Source organism: Capra hircus, chromosome 2 (assembly GCF_001704415.2).
Source record: "Capra hircus breed San Clemente chromosome 2, ASM170441v1, whole genome shotgun sequence".
Lineage (NCBI taxonomy): Eukaryota > Metazoa > Chordata > Mammalia > Artiodactyla > Bovidae > Capra > Capra hircus.
In genome coordinates, this window is record NC_030809.1 from 46,930,332 (window position 1) to 46,953,211 (window position 22,880).

At 43.5% G+C, this 22,880-nt stretch overlaps 1 protein-coding gene across 8 annotated transcripts in view; it reads right to left on the reverse strand.

Moving 5' to 3' along the window:
• Window positions 1-22,880, reverse strand: part of SPATS2L (spermatogenesis associated serine rich 2 like) — a 184,013-nt gene that overhangs the window by 13,918 nt on the left and 147,215 nt on the right. For all 8 annotated transcript variants that reach the window (XM_018061185.1, XM_018061203.1, XM_018061179.1 and 5 more), the window contains one exon: window positions 2,701-2,759. In XM_018061185.1, coding sequence (XP_017916674.1) covers window positions 2,701-2,759 — 59 coding nt within the window. The remainder of the gene's footprint in view (window positions 1-2,700; window positions 2,760-22,880) is intronic.

The window sequence follows — 22,880 nt, forward strand, 5'->3', positions numbered from 1 at the left end:
GACCCCTGTTTTCTCAGGGGGTTGAACTAACTTCTTTACTAAGATGAGCTTTCTCTTTTGGACACACTGCATCAGCCACTGTGCCAAGGGTCCGACATGTGTCTTCTCCTTCTATCTTTATAGTAACTATTTGAGATAGACACAATTGTTATGCCCCCCTTTCCTTTTATTTTTAATTTTAATAACTTTCTATTTAACCCAGTATATCACAATATATCATTCTTTCAACAGGTCAGCCACACAGAAATTATGAATGTGATATTTACTTTTTTTAAAAAAGATATTCAGTCTTTGAAAGCTAGTGTGCATTTTACACTCATAGCACACTTCAATTTAGCCTAGCCACATTTTAAGTGCTTGGTAGCTGCGTGTGTTATGTTCCCTTTTCTGATAAGGAATCCGGCTTTGAGAACATCACAGAATAGTTCAAGGTCACACAGCCAGTAAATGGGTGGAACTTGAATGTGATTTCAGTTCTGTTCACCTCCAAGGTAAGTGAGCTGGCTTCTCCAGGGCGTTGGGCAGTTCTACACCAGGACAGATTCTTGAAATTAGGGGTATCCTGTGAACCCATCTCGCTGGTTCAGCTAGCCTGAAAGTTCTGAGTCTGCAGTTCCAGATGTATCTGTCTGCGGTGCGTCCCACTCTCCACCAGTGCTTAGCACACACAGAGCACACAGTAAATGTTCACTGACTGAATCAGTTTTAAAAATAGGGATGCTCTCCAGAGATGCCCCAAATCCCACAGGGCTTGGGATCGAATATTATTGTCCCAAGGAGGAAGAATGAACACTTGAAATCTGAAGCCTTCTGTTAACCTCTGAGAAAGTGAGGTGCTAGTAACTTTCTATTTTAGTGCTAGAGAAACATTTGTTTCTCTGTTGCGTTGGAAGTTAGCATTTTTGTCATTAGAAAATGGAACTGAAAATAAGCTGTACCCAAGAAATAGGGAAAATCCTGTCATGGGGTAATTTACTGCTACAGAAGAAATCAACAAATTCCATAAAAATAAAATGCTTTCACAATAAAAGGGATTGTGAAAATATCTAAATATTCCAAAGCTTAACCCCGGATCATATTTAGTTTTATTTCATAAAACCTGCTGTATTTTAGATTCTAAAGTGTTGTTTAAAATTATTTAGAAAAGTCATCTAACAAAAATAATGATAGCTATTTTTCATAAAATGACTACTGAATTATGGCCAAGGACCAGGCAAGAAAAATATTAAAAGAATGAAGAATTTAGTCTGATCCTCCACTGATAAAAAAAAAAAAGCACTGAAGTCAAAAGTACAGGAATTTAGCTGAAAGCTGGTTGGGAATGCAGATTGCCATTTATCCAATTTATGAGATAAGATTTGGGTAAGGATGAAGAATTTAAAATGCCTAGGAGATAAAAATTGTAAAACTAAATCCCAGCTGAAAAATATGGTCTTAGGTTTCCCATTAACAAAGCAGATGAATTTAAAAATAAAAGAGGGATCAACATGTCCACTTGTGTTGAATTTGACTGAGCAGTCTTGTCTCAGCTGAAATTTCCAACTCATGAATCTCAGCCTATCTGAGACGGCAAATCCACCCTACTGGCTGTTGAGCAACTTTCCAACAGTGGAAAGGTTTAGAAATAGGTGTAAAAATAGTAAAATAAATCAAACCCAGAGTAACTAATATTTTGTGTTAAATTTAGAAAAAATTTTGTAATGATCAAGACTGCTTATGTGTGTTCATTATTTTATATATAGAATATTCTGTATCTTAAAGCAGTCTCACTTGTGGTTTCAATTTAAAACATTTCTTTTGGAGTGTTAAGTTGGTAGGTGTCAGTGAATTCGACTGAGTTTGTAAACAGAATTGGAGTGTTTTAAGAGAATTTCATTTAGTACATCTTTGAAAGTGAGAGTGTTAGTTGCTCAGTGGTGTCCCACTCTTTGCAACCCCATGGACTGCAGCCCACCAGGCTCCTCTGTCTATGGAATTCTCCAGGCAAGAATACTGGAGTGGGTTGCCATTCCCTTCTCCAGGGGGTCTTCTCGACCCAGGAATTGAACCCAGGTCTTCCGCATTACAGACAGATTCTTTACCATTTGAGTCACCAGGCAATTATTAATCTTGTAAGTGTTGGTTAAGAGCTTGGAATACTTTGCTGGTTAGGTTTGTGAGTTTGCCTTCTCAGGTGTCCGAAGTGCTTGAAAAAATAAGCTATGTTAAATTTACAAATGTAATTCAAATATTATATTTTAAAAATTTAATATTCAATATCATTTTAAACCCAGTCAATTGTAAGTAGTCCTATTTAGGCACAAAAGTCTCCTGGACTTTAAATAAACCCAAGTGACACCTATTTTTTGCTGCATGCATTGCCCTCTGCTCAGTGGGTGCTTCTGTTCCATCCTTTTGGCCCCACTCAGAATCTGACTTAGATGGTGAAGAATCCGCCTGCACTGAAGGAGACCTGGGTTCAATCCCTGGGCCAAGAAGAACCCCTGGAGATGGGAAAGGCTACTCACTCCAGTATTCTTGCCTGGAGAATTCCATGGACAGAGGAGCCTGGTGGGCTACAGTCCATGGGGTCACAAAGAGTCAGACATGACCGAGCGACTAACACTTTCACTTTTATTCAGAATCTGTATCACTGTCATCTGACCTATTGATTACTTCTGATTGGGAGGCTCCTAATCGAACAACCATGTGTCTACTTACTGGCTTCTTCTTTAACTTTATCCATTTCTGCCATTAATGAAACTTCTTTGTCAATGATGCTGGGGGAAAAAAAAACAAAAGCAAAGAATGCTTAATCAAAGATAAACTTTTAATAGGCACAGGAAATAAAAGAAAAATTATTTTCATTAAACAAAATACAAGATTACCATAAATATTTCTATGTTACAATGCCAGCAGTAGGCTCTGCCTTTCCAAAAATGAGGCAACATGGAAGGGATGCTCCCAGTGTTACACAGTGACATCTGCTGATTAAATCATTGTCAGCAAATCTAAAAACACAAGCCTTTTCAGACTTTCAGAATTGCACTGCTTTGAATTTCAATTTGGGAGTATTTTTGCCCTGTGAATTTTCAAAGTTCCAAAACAATATAATAAGTATCTAAAAAGCTGGCACTCAGGTTATCAAGGCCAGTAATTCTCAAATGTCTCTATGGTTCGCGCTCCCAGAATCGGTCTGGGAGGGAGAGAGAGGGCCCAGTTCTGATGCATGGGTCCTAAGAAACATGGGTCTGGGTCAATCCATCCACATGTTCTGTATTGAATCCATGCTTTCTTGTTCACCCAAATAATCATTTCAAGGTCAAATTAACCTTTTCCATTATATTTAATATATTTATTGGTTAGTCCTTTGAAAAGGTATGATCTGGAAAAGTAATAATTATCTGTCCAAAAGTTCCTCTCTCATCCTAATTCCTTGCTCCCCTTCCAGAATCAACACATCACAAATCACTTATATATTCTCACAGATTTTTATGTGTATGTAAGTAGAGATGCCAGACTTTTAAAGTTTTCATCTCAACCATACATATTTCAATATAGATAGTTCAAAGATAAAAATTTGGGGGGATGTAATCACAGTATTACTACAATACCTAAAAACATTAACAGTAATTTAATGTTATCAGATATATATTCAGTATTCAAAATTTCCTAATTACTCCATACATTTTTTTTTTAACTGTTTGAACCTGGATCTAAATGAGGCCTGTTCATGACAATTGGTTGACTGTCTCCTATATCCATTTTAATCTATACATTTCCTCCCATTTCTCTTTATTTTTTTTCCTTTGAAATTCATTTGTTAAAAAAACCAGGCTATGTGTCCTGTAGAGTTATTCAAGGTCTTAATTTTGCAGACTACACGTCCATGGTATTATTTAACCCAATCTTATCTATTTTCTATAAATGTGCTATGATATAGAAATTTGATTAAATTCAGATTTGTTTCTTATTTCAGGAGAAATTACTTTATGTTATATACTTCTATCAGCAGACACATAACAGGACACACTTATAAATATTCCTCTTGAAACAAAATAAAACCTGAATGTGCTCAGACTTCTACATTTCAAAATAAATGTAAAGGAAATACAATGAACATCTCTAATGATTATTATATTAGTAGCTGTTGGTGGTCACTGCCTAGATCAACAGGATTTGAAAAATGAGAATATTGGAATTCTCTCCATCTTTCATTTATTTACTGAAAACTTCCCTAAAGAGAAACCTTCCTTTACCAACTATTTGGTTATCATGAAGTACAGTTTGCATAGATGAGTCAGGATAAATGTTCGGTTCTCTCCTTTTATTTATCAGTTTTCCAAACAATAGTTGGTTCCTGAAAAAGTAATCAATTAGATGATTTTTTTGCGGTTTGTATAGTTTAATTATGAAGCCATATTTAATGTGCTTAAATACACTTCAGTTATTATCCTTATTACTTTATTGTACTCAGATTGTTCCAACAGATGTACTTTTTGTTCTCCATCAGAAGTACTTTTAAAATTTAAAGTGTGTTGAAAGTCTATTTCCCCTTAAGAGAAAATATTGTGTATTTGTCAAGGTAGGAAGTGGTTCCTGGGATGTAACTATGTCTAAGAGTTTAGGGCTCCTCAACCAATGATATAACCTAAGCACTTGCAGAGTAAGGACTGTTTGCTGAGGAGCTTGGCTCTTTCCAACCAGGAAATCCTAATGGAAAGAGCTGACGTGAACAAGGAATGGCAAATTCTCCAGAACTGGGCTTGAAGCCTAAACCATCAAGCGCAGACACGTGGCTTAAGGTCACTGGCTATGACCATTTTGGTGTAATTAGCATATTAGGAGGACTGTGCCTAATTTATTGACATTAAGTACATATGATGTCAGTGTGTTCTAAATATAGAAAATACATGATGCAGAAAGATGGATGGCGAGAAGAGTCTTTATCCCATCTCTGTCCCAGTTTACTCAGTCCCCGTGCCTGGAGGTATCTATTTGCTACCAGTTTCTTGCGTTTCTTTCTGGAGGTCATACACCAGCATATGTTCATGAATTGTATGAAATGCTGGGTTAAGTCAATAGGCTTGTACTCCTGCAATTATCACGTATTTATCCTGTAAAGTTCACAAATGCAGCTACATAGAAGCCAAGTGAATGGAGCAGGCAATTCTATGCTAGTTTAGGAAAACAAGGGTAATGGATAAGCTGGTAGGGAGCTTAGGTGAGAACCTAAAGATCCGGGGTCAGGAGCCCAAATGACGACAACACACTAAGCTATTCTGCTTGAGAAAATGCTTTAAATTTTTATAGTCAATCCTGAAGGAAATCAACCTTGAATATTCACTGGAAGGACTGATGCTGAAGCTGAAGCTCCAATACTTTGGCCACCTGATGTGAACAGCCAACTCATTGGAAAAGACCCTGAGGCTGGTAAAGATTGAGGGCAGGAGGAGAAGGGGACGAAAGAGTATTAGATGGTTGGAGAGCACCACTGACTCCATGAACATGAGTGTGAGCAAACTCTGGGAGATAGAGAAAGACAGGCGAGCCTGGTGTGCTGCGGTCCACGGGGTCGCAGAGTCAGACACAGCTTAACAACAGAAAGGGAGATGAAAAGAGAGAGAGTCAGCCAGGACGGTGTAAAGGTGAAGAGGCTGGGAGAAATGACTGGTAGTGAGGTAAGCAAAGGAGCTTCCAGAAGCAGGAGGACCACATGTGCAACTGCGAGGTGTCCACTGTGTGGTGTGTGAGGTAAGCCTTGCTTGGAGCATCCAGACCTTCACCACACTTGGTGTGAATGGTCTGAGTGTGTGTGGATACACACGCACACACACCCCCCACAGACCCTTGCACACACAGACTGAGGAAGCGGCTGAGTTTCATGTCTGCATCAGTGCAGGGCTGAGGAGATGCGAAGAGGTCACAGCCTGCTGGCAGGGTGCAGCGGGGATCTGGCCCACATCCCTGAACTAACACAAATCTCAGTGCTCTTGACTTTCTGCACACATGGAACTGGAGTCCAGGGGGCTGGGACTCTGCTGACTTATGGCTGCAGGTCATGCGAGACTTGCTCTATTCTCTTCACCAACACAGGGAAGCCGGGTTGCCCAGTGGGGGTGGCTATACAGGATATGCCACAAAGAGCATGAGGAAACTCTGTCTGTAGAGAGACTGACACACCATTCAGCCACTGGCCAAATATTAGCTGAGGGTGGGGCTGGGCATACAGCTGTGGATTAAAAAACCCAGATTCCTGTCATCCTTGTGGAGCCTACATTCTTTCGTGGGAGCTGAGAGGAAGAAGGCGAGAGGATCTGTTGAGCTTATGGGGGAAACAGTGAAATACAGATGGAGAGAGAAGAAAATGACAATGGTGAGAAGAGGAACTTAGGATTCCCCACCCTCCATCAACCAGAAGGCTAAGATTAGAGTCTCCAGGTTCTGAGATAATGCAAGGTGCACGTGATACCAGATGGGGTGTCTTTAGATTTCAAAGGACAGGATGGGGCAGGCTGCAGTCAGAATGCCACAACAACCTCCACAATCCCCACAGCCTCAGTCCCAAGACAGGACCACGGACCCTGCGGGCTGTCCATGCGCTGGGTGAGGAAGATGGTGTAGGAAGGGGCCTTTGCTAATTTCTTTATCAGCTATAAGATCACAGTTAATTTTTGTTGATTAAACTTGTTAACATAATTATGTGCTCAGAGAGTTTACAAGATGGACATTTGGGGTATAAACTGTATCCCTCGGTCTAACATGTATTAAACAAAGCTGGACATTCACACCACGGTTAGTTCAGGCCTCCTGGGCTAGCAACAGTAGGGATGAAGGCCACACACAATAAATTGTTAATCTGTTTAATGCCCACTGGAGGATGTGAAAAGCCTGTGAAGTTGGCATCAAACTATGCCTCCACTCCTCTGGGTATTTCAACAAAAAGACTGTCCTCAAGCATCTTAGTAATTCAAGCACTGCTATGTATGATTGCTTTCAAAACTCATGCATCAAGGCGAGCCAAGGGATCTCTGCTGCGTCAGGACCCTGCTCAGAATATATGAGCTGGATGCAAAGCAGGATTAAGGTGCTGGCCCCAGGCAGCACCCCAGGACCTCTCCTGTGAGAATCAGTAAGGTGAACCTGAGAATTCCACTGTATTCTTTTGTCCTTTCAAGGCAGCAGGTTTCTGGAAGGGAAGAGTAAGGGACAAGGATGTGGGAGCTGCAAAGGAGGATGGGACAGTAGAGGCTGGCCAGTCCTCTGGCAGGCTGTCAGACAGCAAGGAAACAGCATCATAGTGCGCTGAGAGCCAGTTCAAAGGAAGGTCCAAGCGGAAAGGCTGTGTCTAATACCTTTATGGCTGCTCCCTGAGGCTTGCAGGATCTTAGGTCCTCGACCAAGGATCAAACCCGTGCCCTTAGCAGCGAGATCGTAGAGTCCTAACCACTGGACCACCAGGGAAGTCCCCGAGCCTAACACCTTCTAAATGCCCACAGTGCCTGGTGTCATGCCCAACTTTCTGAGCAATTTCATCAGTGCCATTCACAAGTCCCAAGAAAACTTCTTAGAGACAGGAGGACAGAGATACACACTGAAGGGCTGTCTGATGGGAAACAACTCTGTGGGCTGGGCAAGGGCAGAGAGTGCTGGGCAAAACCCAGGAGGGAGTTAGGAGGCGGGGAGGGGAGGAGGGAGGAATGGCACTGGAGAGTTGACGAGCCACAGAAAAATCCGTGTCACTGTCCCACCCCTGCTGCAGAAGCAGAAAGGTCACATGTGGGCTTCCAAGGTACCACTGTGTGTAGACAGACAGCAGCCTCCAGATGAGAGCTGTTTGTAACTTACACCCCGAGAGTGTGCCCTGCGCCCCACACATTAGGGAGAGCATCAGTGCATCACTACAGTGAGGTCATTCAAGCGTCCTAACAAACACCCTGGGAGGTATGGGCTCCTCTCTCCCCTCACCACGGGGCTCCAGCACATGCCCTTCCTGTTGCTGGAAGACCTTTCCTCCCCAACCCTGCCTTTCTTCATCTCCTTCACTTGGTGGCTTCCTTCAGGTCTCTGCTTAATCATCCATTCTTCAGAGAAACTCTGATGGAGTTTTAAAAAACTTCCATTCTTAGACTTTATGATCTTAGACTATTGTGGGCTGCTCGACAAAAATGGCTTGATAGTGATGAATGGAAGGGAAGACAGCATCTTCATTTTTCTACAGCATAACAGTAATGAAACTCCTTAATTGGTATATTGTAGTGCTTGCATATAAATCATGTTTATGCAAAAATTCATATAACTTTTGTCACTGATGGAATCTAATCATTTGAGACACAAGCTTATGAATAAAAAGTACAACGATATTCACAAAACCTCACAGGGTTTGGCTCAGAATCAAAACATGTAGAGAATGACTCTGTTTGCAAATTGGGAGGGTAATAAATTATTGAAATTTGTACTTTCCCCATGCTAATCATCTGCGATTCTAGATTTGGGGTATATTTGCTTTTCAAAGGTGACACTTGGAAGAAACATGGAAGTCTTTAATCAGCTTTCTGCTGACCACTGAAAGTTTTCTAAATGGCTGGATAAAATCCTCAGGAGGGCACCAGACTGAAGACAGACACTATCAAACATGTTCTACATAAACTGAGCTCACAAAACACCCATGCTGACCTCACATGTTTCAGACGTGCCCTTTATCCTTCCAAAAACACATCTTCTCATTTTATCTAAACTGCCTAGATACTAAAATTTTATCCTGTTGCCGTAAAAAAGCTTTTATTATTAAAGCAATAAGGTGTAAGGAGAGGAAGATTACCATGGCCGAGGCTTTAGGGTTTATTATATAGTTAATCACAGAGATAAAGTGTCATTTTATAAAAATGTTTCCACTGTCTTGATTCCTTTCTATAGAGGACTAATCATAACAATAATAAAAAGAATCAGAAAGGCACTTCCTCAGGAAGAGATTTATCATGTTCTTCTCTGTGAAAGACTTCTTTAAATGTGGAGGCGAAGACACACAGAGAGACAAAATGGCTTCATTTGAGAGCTTGGAGGAGCCATGTAGAGTGGGGTGTGTTTCATGAATAAAGATGCCCTGATGGGGAGCAGCCACCGGACTGTCACTGGGTGAGAAGCCGGAGAGCAGAAGCTACTGGCAGATACTGAGGAAGGGAAGGTAGGATTTCAAAGGGAGCTGAACAAGATCAATCTCCACCAGCAGCTGGAGTCAGATGTTAAAGAGTTAAAACTAGGCCACACTTCATCTTCCTGTGCTGGCCTCAGGGAGGCCGCGTAGTGAGAGAAACTGCTTGTGAGCATCTGATCCCAGACAATTCTGCTTCACGACCTTCTGGTGGATGAAGTGCTTCCATGTAGAGCTTTAACTCCTGGGCTGCCAAGCAGAACCAAGCGGAAGAAAAAGAGCTTCAGGAAGAAGACACAGCCTGTGCTCGCCAGGAGGATGAGCCTCCGGACCGCCGGTCCCTTAAGAGAGAAAAACATTGTATACACTGGACTTCCTGATGATACCATGGTGAAGACTTCACCTGCCAAGGCAAGGTACACGCTTTGATCCCTGGTCTAGGAAAATGCCACATGCCGCAGGGCAATTGAGCCCTCGCGCCACAACTACTGAAGCCTGCGCTTCGAGAGTCTGAGCTCCGCTATAAGAGAAGCCACCACCAGAAGCCCACGCACCACAACTAGAGAGGAGCCCCCACTCACTGCAACTAGAGGAAAGCCCACACAGCAACAAAGACCCGATGCAGCCAAAAATAAAAAAATAATTTTTAAAAAGAAATGAGGAGATGGCTAGGGAGGAAGGATTCTACTGAATGCTAAGGGGGTAGCTACTGACAAACCTAGACAGCATATTAAAAAGCAGAGACATCACTTTGCCAACAATAGTTGGTATAGTCAAAGCTATGGTTTTTCCAGTAGTCATGTATGGATGTGAGAGTTGGGCCATAAAGAAGGCTGTGCGCTGAAGAATTGATGCTTTCTAACTGCGGTGTTAGAGAAGACTCTTAAGAATCCCTTGGACTGCAAGGAGATCAAACCAGTCTATCCTAAAGGATATCAACCCTGAATATTCATTGGAAGGACTGATGCTGAAGCTCTAATACTTTGGCCACCTGATGTGAAGAGCCAACTCATTGGAAAAGACGTCAATGCTGTGAAAGATCAAAGGCAGGAGGAGAACACGGCGACAGAGGATGAGATGGTTGGATGGCATCACAGACTCAATGGACATGAGTTTCAGCGAATTCTGGGAGATAGTGAAGGACAGGGAAGCCTGGTGTGCTGTAGTCCATGGGGTCGCAAAGAGACACAACTTAGCAACTAAACCTGTAACAACAACAACAAAAGGGGATGTTTCACCTCTCCTTGTTGTTGCTCAGTCACTCAGTCATGTCTTTTCCTGGCCTGGATCAAATAGCTGAAAGCATGTCAATGAGAAGCCATAAAGCCAGAGCTCCTCTATAAACAATTTCCATTTCTTTCACTAAAGAGAAAGGGTAATCTACAAATATCTCCCCTCATCTTGGGCTCTGCTCCTTACTGCGGCATCAGGAGTAAGAACTGTGACCATGGGAAGAAGGCTAGCTGAGTGCCTGGGAGCCTCGTCGTGCTAGTGGCTGCTATGTGGACCCTGAGCTGGGAGCAGGTGCTGATGGGAGAGACCACCTGTACTGCCCAGGAGTTTAGGCATCTACATCCCTTGCCCTGGAAGAAAGGATTGTGCCCACCAGGTGGAGGGCAGAAAACCTCCCTTTATCCACTTAGGGTGTACTGTACTATTACCACGGGAACCATTTCTAGTCCACTCCCCACATATTGCCAAGAATTCTTGGGCCCAGGGCAAAACTAGTCAGGGGTTTCAGTTCACCCATTTCTCAACGATTGCTGCTGTCAACAAAGGTGTTCCTGGCCCGACAGTCACACACACAGCAAGACTACATGTGGTTCTCTATTCCTGGGGTCAGGAGAACAGGTACCTACAAATGGTGCCCATGCGCTTGCATCACTGCCGATTCCGTGTTTCTCCTTTCTCCCTTTTGCTCCCTGAAGACTAGCAGAATATGCCACCCCAAAATACGGCACTTCGGTATACTGATTACTGTGAACACTATGGGCAGTGAAAAACAGCAAATGCAGGGACACACGTTCTCCAATCCGCTTCAAGACAGACTGTCCAAAAGGAGCTCAGTTGTCATACACCCACCTCCTTTCCCAGTTTTCATCAAACAGGGCGGCTGCTGACTCTCATCACAGGAGAGACTAGAACTGACACCACAGTCAGACTTTGTCACAAGCTGTCATACCTCCTGGGCTTCCCAGGTGGCGCTAGCTGAGTGTGCTGCAGTCCATGGGGTTGCAGAGACACAACTTTGTCTCTTGGTGAAGAACCTGCCTGCCAATACTGGAGACATAAAGAGACATAGGTTCGATCCCTGGGTCGAGAAGATCCCCTGGAGGAGGGCATGACAACCCACTGCAGTATACTTGCCTGGAGAATTCCATGGACAGAGCAGCCTGGCGGGCTACAGTCCATAGGGTCACAAGGAGTTAGACATGACTGAGTGATTTAGCAGCAGCAGCAGCAGCATGCCTTCCATTTGCTCTTCTAAGGACCAGTTCATCTTTCCTAAAAATCATGAACTCTCCCCTCAGAGATCTACATGCCTCTCCTCTTTCCCTATTAAGATGGTATTTAATCCTGGATTCCAGGCCACCGTGGGGACTTCACTTTTCCCTAAGTGTCTCCCATGTGTACATGAGGTGTCCACGTTAATACACGTTTGTTTTTCTCTTGTTAATCTGTCTTTTATAACAGGACCCCAGTCAAGAACCCAGAAGGGTGGAGGGTAAATATTCTTCCTCCCCTGCATGTCCATCCTGGCCCCCTTCCTTGCCTTGACTGCTGGTCATTGTTCTCACCACTCACCAGTTTCCACGACACCCCTTCATTCACTTCCCATGTGATCAGGTCCTCCTGAGTTATCCCAGCAACGGCTCTCCTAACCAGCTCCTCTTGCCAGTGTGCCACTACAGCTCATTATCAAGGAGCCGGCTATGCTCATTTATTTAGCTTTCTGTTGGGATTCCTGAGTCTTTTACCTTCTACTCTGCCCACGTTTGCATCTCAGTTTCCCAACAACCCGTGTTCTTCTTATAATTGGATTTTTTTTTTTTTCTGAATGCAGCAGTGATTTGACAATTGATCTAAAGATTTCCTGAATTCCAACGTGTTGTGCAATAAACATACAAAACCCAACATGCATGTCTACAGCCTGTCAGCTGGGGTTGGGATGCAACTCTTTGAACAGCTGCCTAGAAATCGTGACTCTCAGGGAAATAAAGTAGAATGTCTCTGAGCACGAATCGGAGTTAACACGTACGGCAGGTCTACATCACTCTGGCAGCCAGTGAACACAGCAGCTGGGCTCCATTTGCCAATCAGGTTGAGGCCATTTTTTCCCTTTTTTTAAAATCAGAGGTAACATAACCCATTAATGTTAATACCTCTTAGTCTGCATATTTTATATTAGAATTAGATAATGATTTAAATTACAGTTGATGAATATTTCACCACACCATCTGAGGTGCATAGACATGTGCAGATGAAGCATAATGACTAACTCGCAACACAAAATCCTGGAGTTCCTTACACACAATAGTTAATTGAAAAACAAACAAATATGGACAGGGATTCCTTTTTCTTCTTGGAATTTAAGAAATGGCATCAGAGTTGCAAAATCCTGCAAATTCTACGAATCCCACATCATCACATGTTCAATTAGAAAGTATCTACATTCCTTATATACGTCTATCTAGAATTTTACATCTGATTTGATTTAATAATATAATTTCTTATCTTTGCTGACTACTTCTTAGTTTTGTTTCTTTCCATGGAGATCAGCATTCAGGGAAAATAACTTATCTTTATTTCAGCTTGGCACCCCACTCCAGTACTCTTGCCTGGAAAATCCCATGGACGGAGGAGCCTGGTAGGCTGCAGTCCATAGGGTCACAAAGAGTTGGACATGACTGAGCGACTTCACTTTCACGCATTGGAGAAGGAAATGGCAACCCACTCCAGTGTTCTTGCCTGGAGAATCCCAGGGACGGCAGAGCCTGGTGGGCTGCCGTCTATGGGGTCGCACAGAGTCGGACACGGCTGAAGCGACTTAGCAGCAGCAGCATAGGTATAAAAATGATATGACTTACTACCATCTCCTTTTTTTAAAAAATAAAAGAACAACAAAACTACATCAATGAAAAAGAAAGCAAACTTCTATCTGTGGTGTTGATTGTCTTACAGCACAAGGGTACCACTTAAGGAAGTAACATTCTTCACTTACTTCATTTTGCGCTAAGTCATTTCAATCGTGTCTCACTGTTTGTGACCCCATGGACTGTAGCCCACCAGGCTCCTGTGTCCATGGGATTCTCCAGGCAAGAATATTGGCGTGGGTTGCCATTTCCTCCTCCAGGGGATCTTCCCGACCCGGGGATCAAACATGCGTCTCCTGTGTCTCCTGCACTGGTAGGCAGGTTCCTTACCACGAGCGCCACCTACAGCTCGACTTCATTTTACACGCTCATTAAAAACAAAAAACCGGGAAACGTAGAAAGGAAGATAAAACAAATTTCAAATTAAAATCTCTGTCTCATACCCAAAATACAGCCAACCACTCTGAGTACTGTTGCATTTCCCTCCAACTTGGGGGGAAGAGGGCATCTAGGCAGAAGCCGCCATGGTGATGAATCACAGTTAACACATACTCAGGAACAGAAACTAGAAGAGATTGATAAGCCCAGAAAAAGTCACCGAAATGCTGGCCCATCTCCGACCCAAGGGAGTCGGGCCTGGCCGCCACTGCTCTGGCCTCCTGAGGGCTCCTGCATCTTTTGACTCTTGTGTGAAGAGGAGAGAATGTGTACTTCTTGGTTTGGGCCAAAAGGCTCTCACCAGCCAGCAACTCCAGGCTCATCTGTTGCCCCTCATCTTCAGGACCTGCCCCAGCCAATGCTTTCCCGAATAGGGGCATAAGGAATACAGCAAACTGCATGTACACGCATTTTTTTTTTTTTTAAGCTGAGCTATGTGGCATGTAGGATCTTAAATCCCCAACCAGAGACCAAACCTGTGCCCCCTGCATTGGAAGTGCAGAGTCGTAACCACTAGACCACCAGGGAAGTCCCAGTGTTTACTTTTCATTCCAAAAAGTAGACTTTCCCAATCTTCAGTATACAGATTAACCATAGCGCACATAAATTATTTATAAATAATTTTTTTGGTTTGAGAAGGATGTGCTCAAAATTCACTTTGATGGAGTAAGACCCAGGACACACACTCCTCTCAAATCATGTTGTGGTCTCTCTTATTTTCTCGTTCCTTGTGTTATTTCTTCTGCATGGAATCCTTTTTCCCTCCCAGGATGACAAATTCCTAGTCTTCCTTCAAAGACCAGCGCAAATGTCGCCTCTGTGGTCAACCCTTCCTTAACCGGGTGGTATTGATTTCTCCTCCCCCAGGCCCAGCTCCGAGGCAGTATGCCTTTGTGCAGTTTCTATATTCACCCACTAGCCCTGGGGTTCTACTGTATTGGGTGGATGAACGAAGGGAAGGGAAGGCAGAGAGAAGGGAAGGGAAGAAGAGAGAAGGCGTGGCAAGGAGGCCTGATGTGGTGACAACTGTGGCCATTTGGAATCAGGGGTCCCTTTGCCTTACATCTCTCTTCACCAGGGAGTAGACAGTAAAAAGCTGTGATGAAATATCCATGTCTTACAGCCACAATCCAGTGTAGGCTCAGTAAACAGAAAGGTGGAACGGATTCACTTCCTCCCAGTGTCTTGGTAGAGAGGAAAAGACATTTACTAAATGCTTACCTGAAAGAGAAGAGGACCGGTCTAGACTGAACTTCTATCATGGACCAGGCAAGACATTTTCTAGAATAATCTGCAGAGTGCATATCTTGTACATGAATCTTCATAAAACTCCAGAAAGTGACAGTAGCCCTGTTTTGCATCTGAGTAGAAGTTAGGAAACTCAACCATATCTGGTACTAGAATATGTGGAGAGGAGATTTAAATCTTATCCTGTCTAAATCCACACCTCATGCCTCCTAATTAAGTTGTTAATAAACCCAGGAAGATGTCACTTTTGTTCCAATATGGCCTATTAAGTACCAAAGGTAACAGTCACTGGAGCAATAATGTAATATACATGTAAGGAAATCTACTGTATTAGCTTCAGGTACAGCTTTTATATGATTTGTTGCTGTGCTAGATGATAAATTGCCCCAAATGGATTATATTTTAAATTTAAAAACCACACACATACAAAGGATACACACTCTCTTGGGATTGTATAGTTACAACACTTTGCTTAATTCCTTTTCATATTTCTGTTCTATGATAAAAACAACGATTCCTATTCGGGAGTATGTTCTGAAGCTGATTTGACGGGTAGCCTTCATTTGCTGAAAGGATTCAGAAATCTTTTCAGATTTCAAGATAAAATCAGAACCAACTTCTTGTCCTCTAGCTCTTCTTCTGGGTTTATTATTCTGCAAGAAGGCTGCAGTAAAAGAAAGCTGACTTCCAACGCTAAGTGTGCCGCTGACAAGACGTATGGAGGTAATCACATGTGGAGCTCACAAAGGCTATTAATACAAGGAGGTGCTATTTATGCTGGTTTCCCAGGGACCGTATCCAAACTGAAAAGGCCAGTTCTGTACTTTTTGTATTTATTAGCCTGCTCTTCCTTCATGTCGACTGATTCACTCTGTCCTTACAGTGGCCCTGGGGAAACATCTAACGTGGAGAAAAACCTTGGGGAGGAAAGAAAAGAGGAAAAGAGAAGCTTTTGCTTCCCAAGAGTGAGCTACCCCTATTTAGAATCACACATATTCACGAACAAGGCAAGATTTGAAATGCATTGTGCCATGGGGACTTGCCATAGACACAAAGTCACAGGAACCTTGAGATCCTCCATGGTATAAGGTATTTACCCTTTTCACAGTTTCAGAAATGGATCCTGGAACTGATTTCTGTTTATTAGACTGGTGCCGAGTAAGGACAAGGAGTCATTTTGGGCAGTTTGTCAGCTAGGCCAGTGACAGAAAAGCATACATACGGCTCTCTTGAGGCATAAATATATTTATTAGCTTCTTCTACTACTGTCTCGATATCCTTTGCAGGTGTATGCTCATCTCCATAATGTGCGTTCTTTTAATATGCTGGCATAATCTCCAGTACTGAGTGTGGGGAGAAGGCATGGATTTGTCTAATTTCCACAGGATAACACAAATCGCTAGCAGGTAGACACTTGGAAAAACCATCTGATGAGAAGAAAAGAGATTAGTCAGAAAGTCTTGTTTGGATAAGCTTTGATCAATGAAAAGATTGTATTCCCCTGCAGGGCAGAAGGACGTAGAGACTTTGTATTAAACTTCTTGGAAAAAACATAAAATACGTAAACTCTTGGTTTTATCTGCATCATGTGTATAGGGTAAGGAGTTGGCAAAATCTAGCAATTATTTAACATGTTGTTGATATTTTAACAGGAAACCAAAAGCCTGTTAAAGTCTTCACGTGACAATACTAAGTGACTACAAAGGTTCCTAACGTCAGCTCTCTCTCCTATTCGTAATCCTTGATAAACATCCTTTGTTGAAGGGCTCAGAGAAAAGCATCACTTTATTACTGACCAACACCCTGCCCCAGACACTCTCGATGCACTCAGAATGCTTCCTATTTCAGTCACACGGTTGGAGTCTCAACTCATTACCCACACTGACATCCACATCCTCCATGTGACTGAACTCAAAAGCCAGATTTGCTTGTCGTCATAGCATCTGTTCTGAGGCGCAGATCTGATTCTAGGACCTGTTTCACCTAATATATATTTCTCCTGTACTTACCTATCAAAGTAGACAGAGTGCCTTAATTTTAATATTCTCCTAATTAAAAAAGGGTAATTCTCTAAGAGAGGGTCCACAAATACTTGCCCAACCACTACAGCATGGTAAGACTGCAAAGAGACCTTCTGTTGTCATAAGGGCAGGCCCACCTGAGGATGTCACTGGCACCAGAGTAGTTGGATATATACCATGTGTAGCCAGAAACACCAAGCAATATTGCTGCCTGGCTAAAGTCAGAGGAAAATAATACTTCCCCAGAAAGACACTTAATGGAACAATTCCCTACTGTATATATCTTTACATGCCTCAGATCTTCATCTGAATCCGGTCCCCACTGCGTTATTTGGTTTTATTACAAAATGAGAAAAAAAACAAAAAAAGACTCAGCAGAGACAGCATGGTGAATGAAAGTGATGGTCTATCACCAGCTACAACTTTCAGTTCTTAATTTTTCCATTTTCTCTTAAGGACTGACTTGAATTCTATAATGAAAAATAGGCAAAGAAGCAAAGTCCTCAATTTTCTACACTTCAGTGTAATTGTTTCTGCTGGTCTTAAGGAAACAAAAATGTAATTTGACCTTTAAAATGCACAGCAAGGAGGTTTATGTTTCAGGAAGTATGGGAGAAATGCCTCCCTACGGTACTGCTGTGAAAAGAGAAAACACTATGGCTGCATTGGGGGGTATGTGAATGATCTGGGCATGGAAAGGAAATCTCCCTCCTCTTGTCTGTAGTGGTGGATTAGGAGGGCTGCTGGAGGAGGGGCAGAGAGCTACTGGGTAGTGGCGGGGGTGCAGGGGTTGCAAAGGGAGGACTCTCCACTCTTCACCCAAGGAGCTGCAGCAGACCATGCAGAAGGACGGTGTAATTTTCGTCTCCCTTTCCTCTCACTCAGGCTTTCTCAGCCTTATTGATGTCTTGGACTAGATTGTTCTTTGGTGGGGGTGGGGAGTGGGGTCGGGGAGACTGTCCTGTGCTTACTAGGATAAGTATTAATAGTGGTATCCTGGTGTCTGCCTACTAGATGCCAGTAACACTACCTCTCTGCAGCTGTGACAACTTGAAATATTTCCAGACATGCCAACTGTCTCCCTGGGAGAAAGCAAATTCATCTGGTTGGGAACACTGCTCTAGCCCCAGACATATCACCCTCCTTTGCGGGACTCTCAATCTGTGGTTTTCAACCACAGATGCATAAGAGAATCCCCAGGGGATCTTTAAAAACAAAAACCCTATTTCTGGGTTCACTTATGCCCAGTGAAATCAGCATCTCTGGGCCTGGTACCAAAGCAGAGGATGACCACAGAGCTCTAGAGTTTGTAATTATAGTGCATACACACACATGTACTTTGGTACTGAGAGAAGTAAATATTAATTCTCAGGCATCATCTTTCAGTCAATGCTAAGTTATTCACAAAGAGAACAAATGAAAAACCTGAAGGGCACAGAAAAACTCAGCTTTTAGCACTGTATGGAGAGCCAGATAATAGAAAAGGCAGCTTAAAGTTTGGGGAGTTTGACCAGGGGAAGGGGAGGAAACAACCAAAGAAGAAGAATCCTGTTATCTGATAAACCTGCAAAAGTGAAGACAAATGGTCTCATCTGGACTCAAGCTGAAGTAGTTCTAAGGCTGCCTGCTCCAAGAATTTGATGTTATTCGGGCACCCGAGAAGCAGCAAAGTGGGAATATGGGACAGACTGCTGCCTGGCTTGCTCTGAAATGCAAGAGCCCCACTGACAATTTCTTCTTCGGGAGGCCTTCTCGAGTTCATATCCCAGAAAAAGACACATTTAAAATGTCACAGCAGTGATATCTGGTCTGTGCATAGGGCCACCCTGCTGACCACCCTGGTGGTCTGTGTGTGGTTCTGCTTGGCTACCCACAGGGCTTTAGCAGCAGATAAAGAGCCCTCCTTCAGAGGGGGATTTGAGAGATGCACAAGATATACTTATCTCGAAGTGGCTTTCTCTTTAGCTGGCAGTTCTCACATTTAGAGTCATTCTTTCGGCTGGAGGAGAGCTTTAACAGACTCGGTTAGCTGGTTAACATGCAAATCTGTCACTCTGGTGGGGGCGGTGGCGGGGGGATCACATGGTCATCAAAACGATGAGATTACCAGTGACACAAAATGAGTTTCAGTCGTTATTAAATGGAAGAAAAGAAAAAGGAGACAGAGAGCCCATTACAAGGTCCTACGGTGTAGCAGGGGTTTCCTGGGTGGCTCAGCAGTAAGAATCCACCTGCCAATGCAGGGAACCCAGGAGACAGAGGTTCAATCCCTGGGTTGGGAAGATGATCTGGAGGGAGGAAATGGCAACCTGCTTCAGCAAAATTCCATGGACAGAGGAGCCTGGTTGGCTACATTCCGGGGAGGTGGGGTGTCACACAGTGTGGTCACACAGAGCCATTCACGACTGAGCAACTCAACACGCAGGCATAATGTAGTGACTGGGGTCGCCGTGAGGCCTGTAGGGGGCAGTAGGAGGCTCACCTGCCCTTGCAGGGAGGGAGTGAACTCCAAGATTAAGGGAAAGCCAACGGAGAAAGGGAAGGTGGGCAAGGGCTTATGGTCGGGGGAGCTGGGAAACTTCTGACCTACTTCCAATTTCCTGGCACTGTTTCAAGAGAAAATAAACACAGGTCCAGGAACACGTCTGGCCACTTTATACAGGAGGCATGCTTTGACTGATTTCCCTTTCTTTTTTGAAAGCAAAGCGGCCTAAACATATTATCCCCTCCAGCCCCCATTCTTTGCAACCTGGTTACCCAGCACATACCCTAACCCTTTGGCTCCTTACCATCTTCCGTTTTCTTTAGGGATGCTTTTAATTAGATGTTAAACTGACAATAGCACCTAACAATTTTTTTTACAGCTCTATTTTGGAATCCTTTCTCCCCCAGCATATGGCAAAACTATCAAGTATTACTCTCCTTCCTCAATGCTTTTTGAATTTAATGTTTTATTGTTCATTTAAAGCCGTCAACATCAACTTGGCCATGCACACACAGATTTGTGAGAAGTTAGACTAGTCTGCACACAAAGCAATTAAACCTGGCAGCTATGATTTGAAAGGATGAATATTTTCCAGTTGTGGTAGGGGGCCAATCATATAGGAAAGAAACCAGCTGCTTCATGTTAGTTCCTGATGTGACTTTTCACACAGACGCTCATGTTGCAAAATTTATTTTCTGTGAAGACATATTGAGAGGGTATTGTGTCATCTTTGTTCCCCCTCTTAAATCCCTAATTCTTTCTGGAAAAATGAGAAGGAGCCATGTAATGATCGTTTAGCCCCATGCAACTGTGTCCTGGTTAAGTGCCAGCTCTGATATTATAAGTTAGCTACTTAATGGCTTTCTTCAGTAACATATTGAGCAAAACATTCTTCACAGCCAGATTGGGAAGGACAAGGATTTCCTTCATTTCGCTCAGACTCCCGTGACTCAGTACTGAGCTTGTGCAAACCACGGCTTTCTCCCAACGTCACACAATTCATTCCGGTGAATTCCAGCTTGGGGGGGAATTTAGTTACTTGGGATTCACCTCCTGAAGCTGGTGCTTTGGTAGCAAAGTGAATGTGAAGGTTTTTTTTTTTTTCTTAAACTGAGTGTCTATTTATTTCTAAACTACACACAGCGCCTATTGAGTGCTTAGGTGAGAGAACAGGGTGGCCCCGAGGAAGTGAAGGAGAAGCTGCAGAGGGATGTACCCCACACCCCTGTTGCTAATGCACCACATGAGTCAACATCTGCCTTAGAACCGGCACTCCTGGAAATCTCCAGAGGACGCCACATCCTCCAAATCTGGATACACTCTATGATACAGCCCTGAGGTTTCCATTGTACTAAATGAATAGCGCTGCACTCAAAATTCTCTCTAGTGCCTAGAGTTCGTGATTTCAGCACCACTAGGGAAGTTTCATTTTTTAAGCTTTTAAGCTGCCTTCTTCTATTCCATGACCTACTATTTTTTCAAGAGCACCACAATCCTTAAGATCCAGCCTTTGCTCCTCAGAAAATGAGAGGCTTAATTCAAGCACATCGCCCTGTTGCCTGGGCAGCATACTTATTTTGAATAGAGGCCAAGTTTTTCCCTTTGGCATAAATGCATGTTTGTGGTTGATAAAAAATACTTTAGTTTTATGTTCAAGTTAACATCTGTGTAATTATTTGGGGATTGTTTTGCTGAAGGGTTAGGGCAGAAAACAAGGGGTGGTGTTTTCCCCTTTCACAGAAATACCATACGGGAAGTAGTTGGTCTAAATGTTCTCTTGTTCAGTTTGGAGGGAAAATGTCCTTTTGTCAAGGAGGTGACTTTTAAACAGCCGTGTTGCTTTGGCAGAGCTCATTCAGAAGCCATCCTTCCCATCAGTATAAAACACGATGTGAATTACAAGCAAAGATACGCATCTTCCCTGGGTGCTGACTTTCCTGGCCCCACACTTCCCGCTCTTGAGGAGTAAAGCACTCAAAGAATCTGTTATAAATCTCAAGATGTCTCATGAGCCATGCGATGTTCATTTTACTAAGGAAATAAAAAATAAAAGGACTCAAAGCAGCTGGAGGAGAGAGGTAATTTGAGGTCATTGCTACACTCTGTCAATTAGTGTGTGACTCACTCAGGGGGAAGGTGTCACACGTGGGCCTCAGAGGAAGATTGTATCCTAAAATGCCACACCAAAGGAGAAGACAGAGTAGTCTTCTGTGAGCAGCCTCCAGACAAAGGCTCCAGACAGAGGCTGATAAACCACGACCCCGCTGAGCCAGATTTGCCCCCTGCCTCCGAAGGCTCTCCGGCTGCTTACATACCCCAACAGCAGCCCTGAGTAGGAGCACACAGACCTTACAGCCTGGAAAGCTTAAGGTTCTTTAACCTGCCGGCACTTTACAGGCGACGTGTGTTGACTCTGGCTCCAGAGAACAAGTCTGGATGTTGCGTGTTCTTTTATTTATTTATTTTTGGCTGTGCTGGTCTTCACTGCTGCACACGAGTTTTTTCTAGTTGCAGAGAGCTGGGGCTCCTCTCCAGTTGTGTGCAGGCTTCTCATTGTGGTGGCTTCTCCTGTTGTGGAACAAGGGCTCTAAGGTGCTTGGGCTCAGTAACTGTGGCGCTCTGCCCTTGTTGCTCCACTGCATGTGGGATCTTCCTGGACCAGGGATTGAATCCATGTCCCCTGCACTGGCTTCTTAACCGCTGGAACATCAAGGAAGCCCCTGAGCATGCTTTTACATATTAGGGTCCCATCAATTCATGGGAAGTAGATGGGGAAACAGTGGAAACAGTGTCAGCCTTTATTTTTGGGGGCTCCAAAATCACTGCAGATGGTGACTGCAGCCATGAAATTAAAAGACGCTTATGACCAAGCTAGATAGCATATTCAAAAGCAGAGACATTACTTTGCCGACTAAGGTCCGTCTAGTTAAGGCTATGGTTTTTCCAGTGGTCATGTATGGATGTGAGAGTTGGACTGGGAAGAAAGCTGAGTGCTGAAGAATTGATGCTTTTGCACTGTGGTGTTGGAGAAGTCTCTTGAGAGTCCCTTGGACTGCAAGGAGATCCAACCAGTCCATTCTGAAGGAGATCAACCCTGGGATTTCTTTGCAAGAAATGATGCTAAAGCTGAAACTCCAGTACTTTGGCCATCTCATGCGAAGAGTTGACTCATTGGAAAAGACTCTGATGCTGGGAGGGATTGGGGGCAGGAGGAGAAGGGGACGACCGAGGATGAGATGGCTGGATGGCATCACTGACTCGATGGACGTGAGTCTGAGTGAACTCTGGGATTTGGTGATGGACAGGGAGACCTGGCGTGCTGCAATTCATGGGGTCGCAAAGAGTCGGACACAACTGAGTGACTGAACTGAAGTGAACTGAAGGATAAATTGAGAAGGAGAAGGGGACGACAGAGGATGAGATGGTTGGATGGCATCACCGACTCAATGGACATGGTTTCGGGT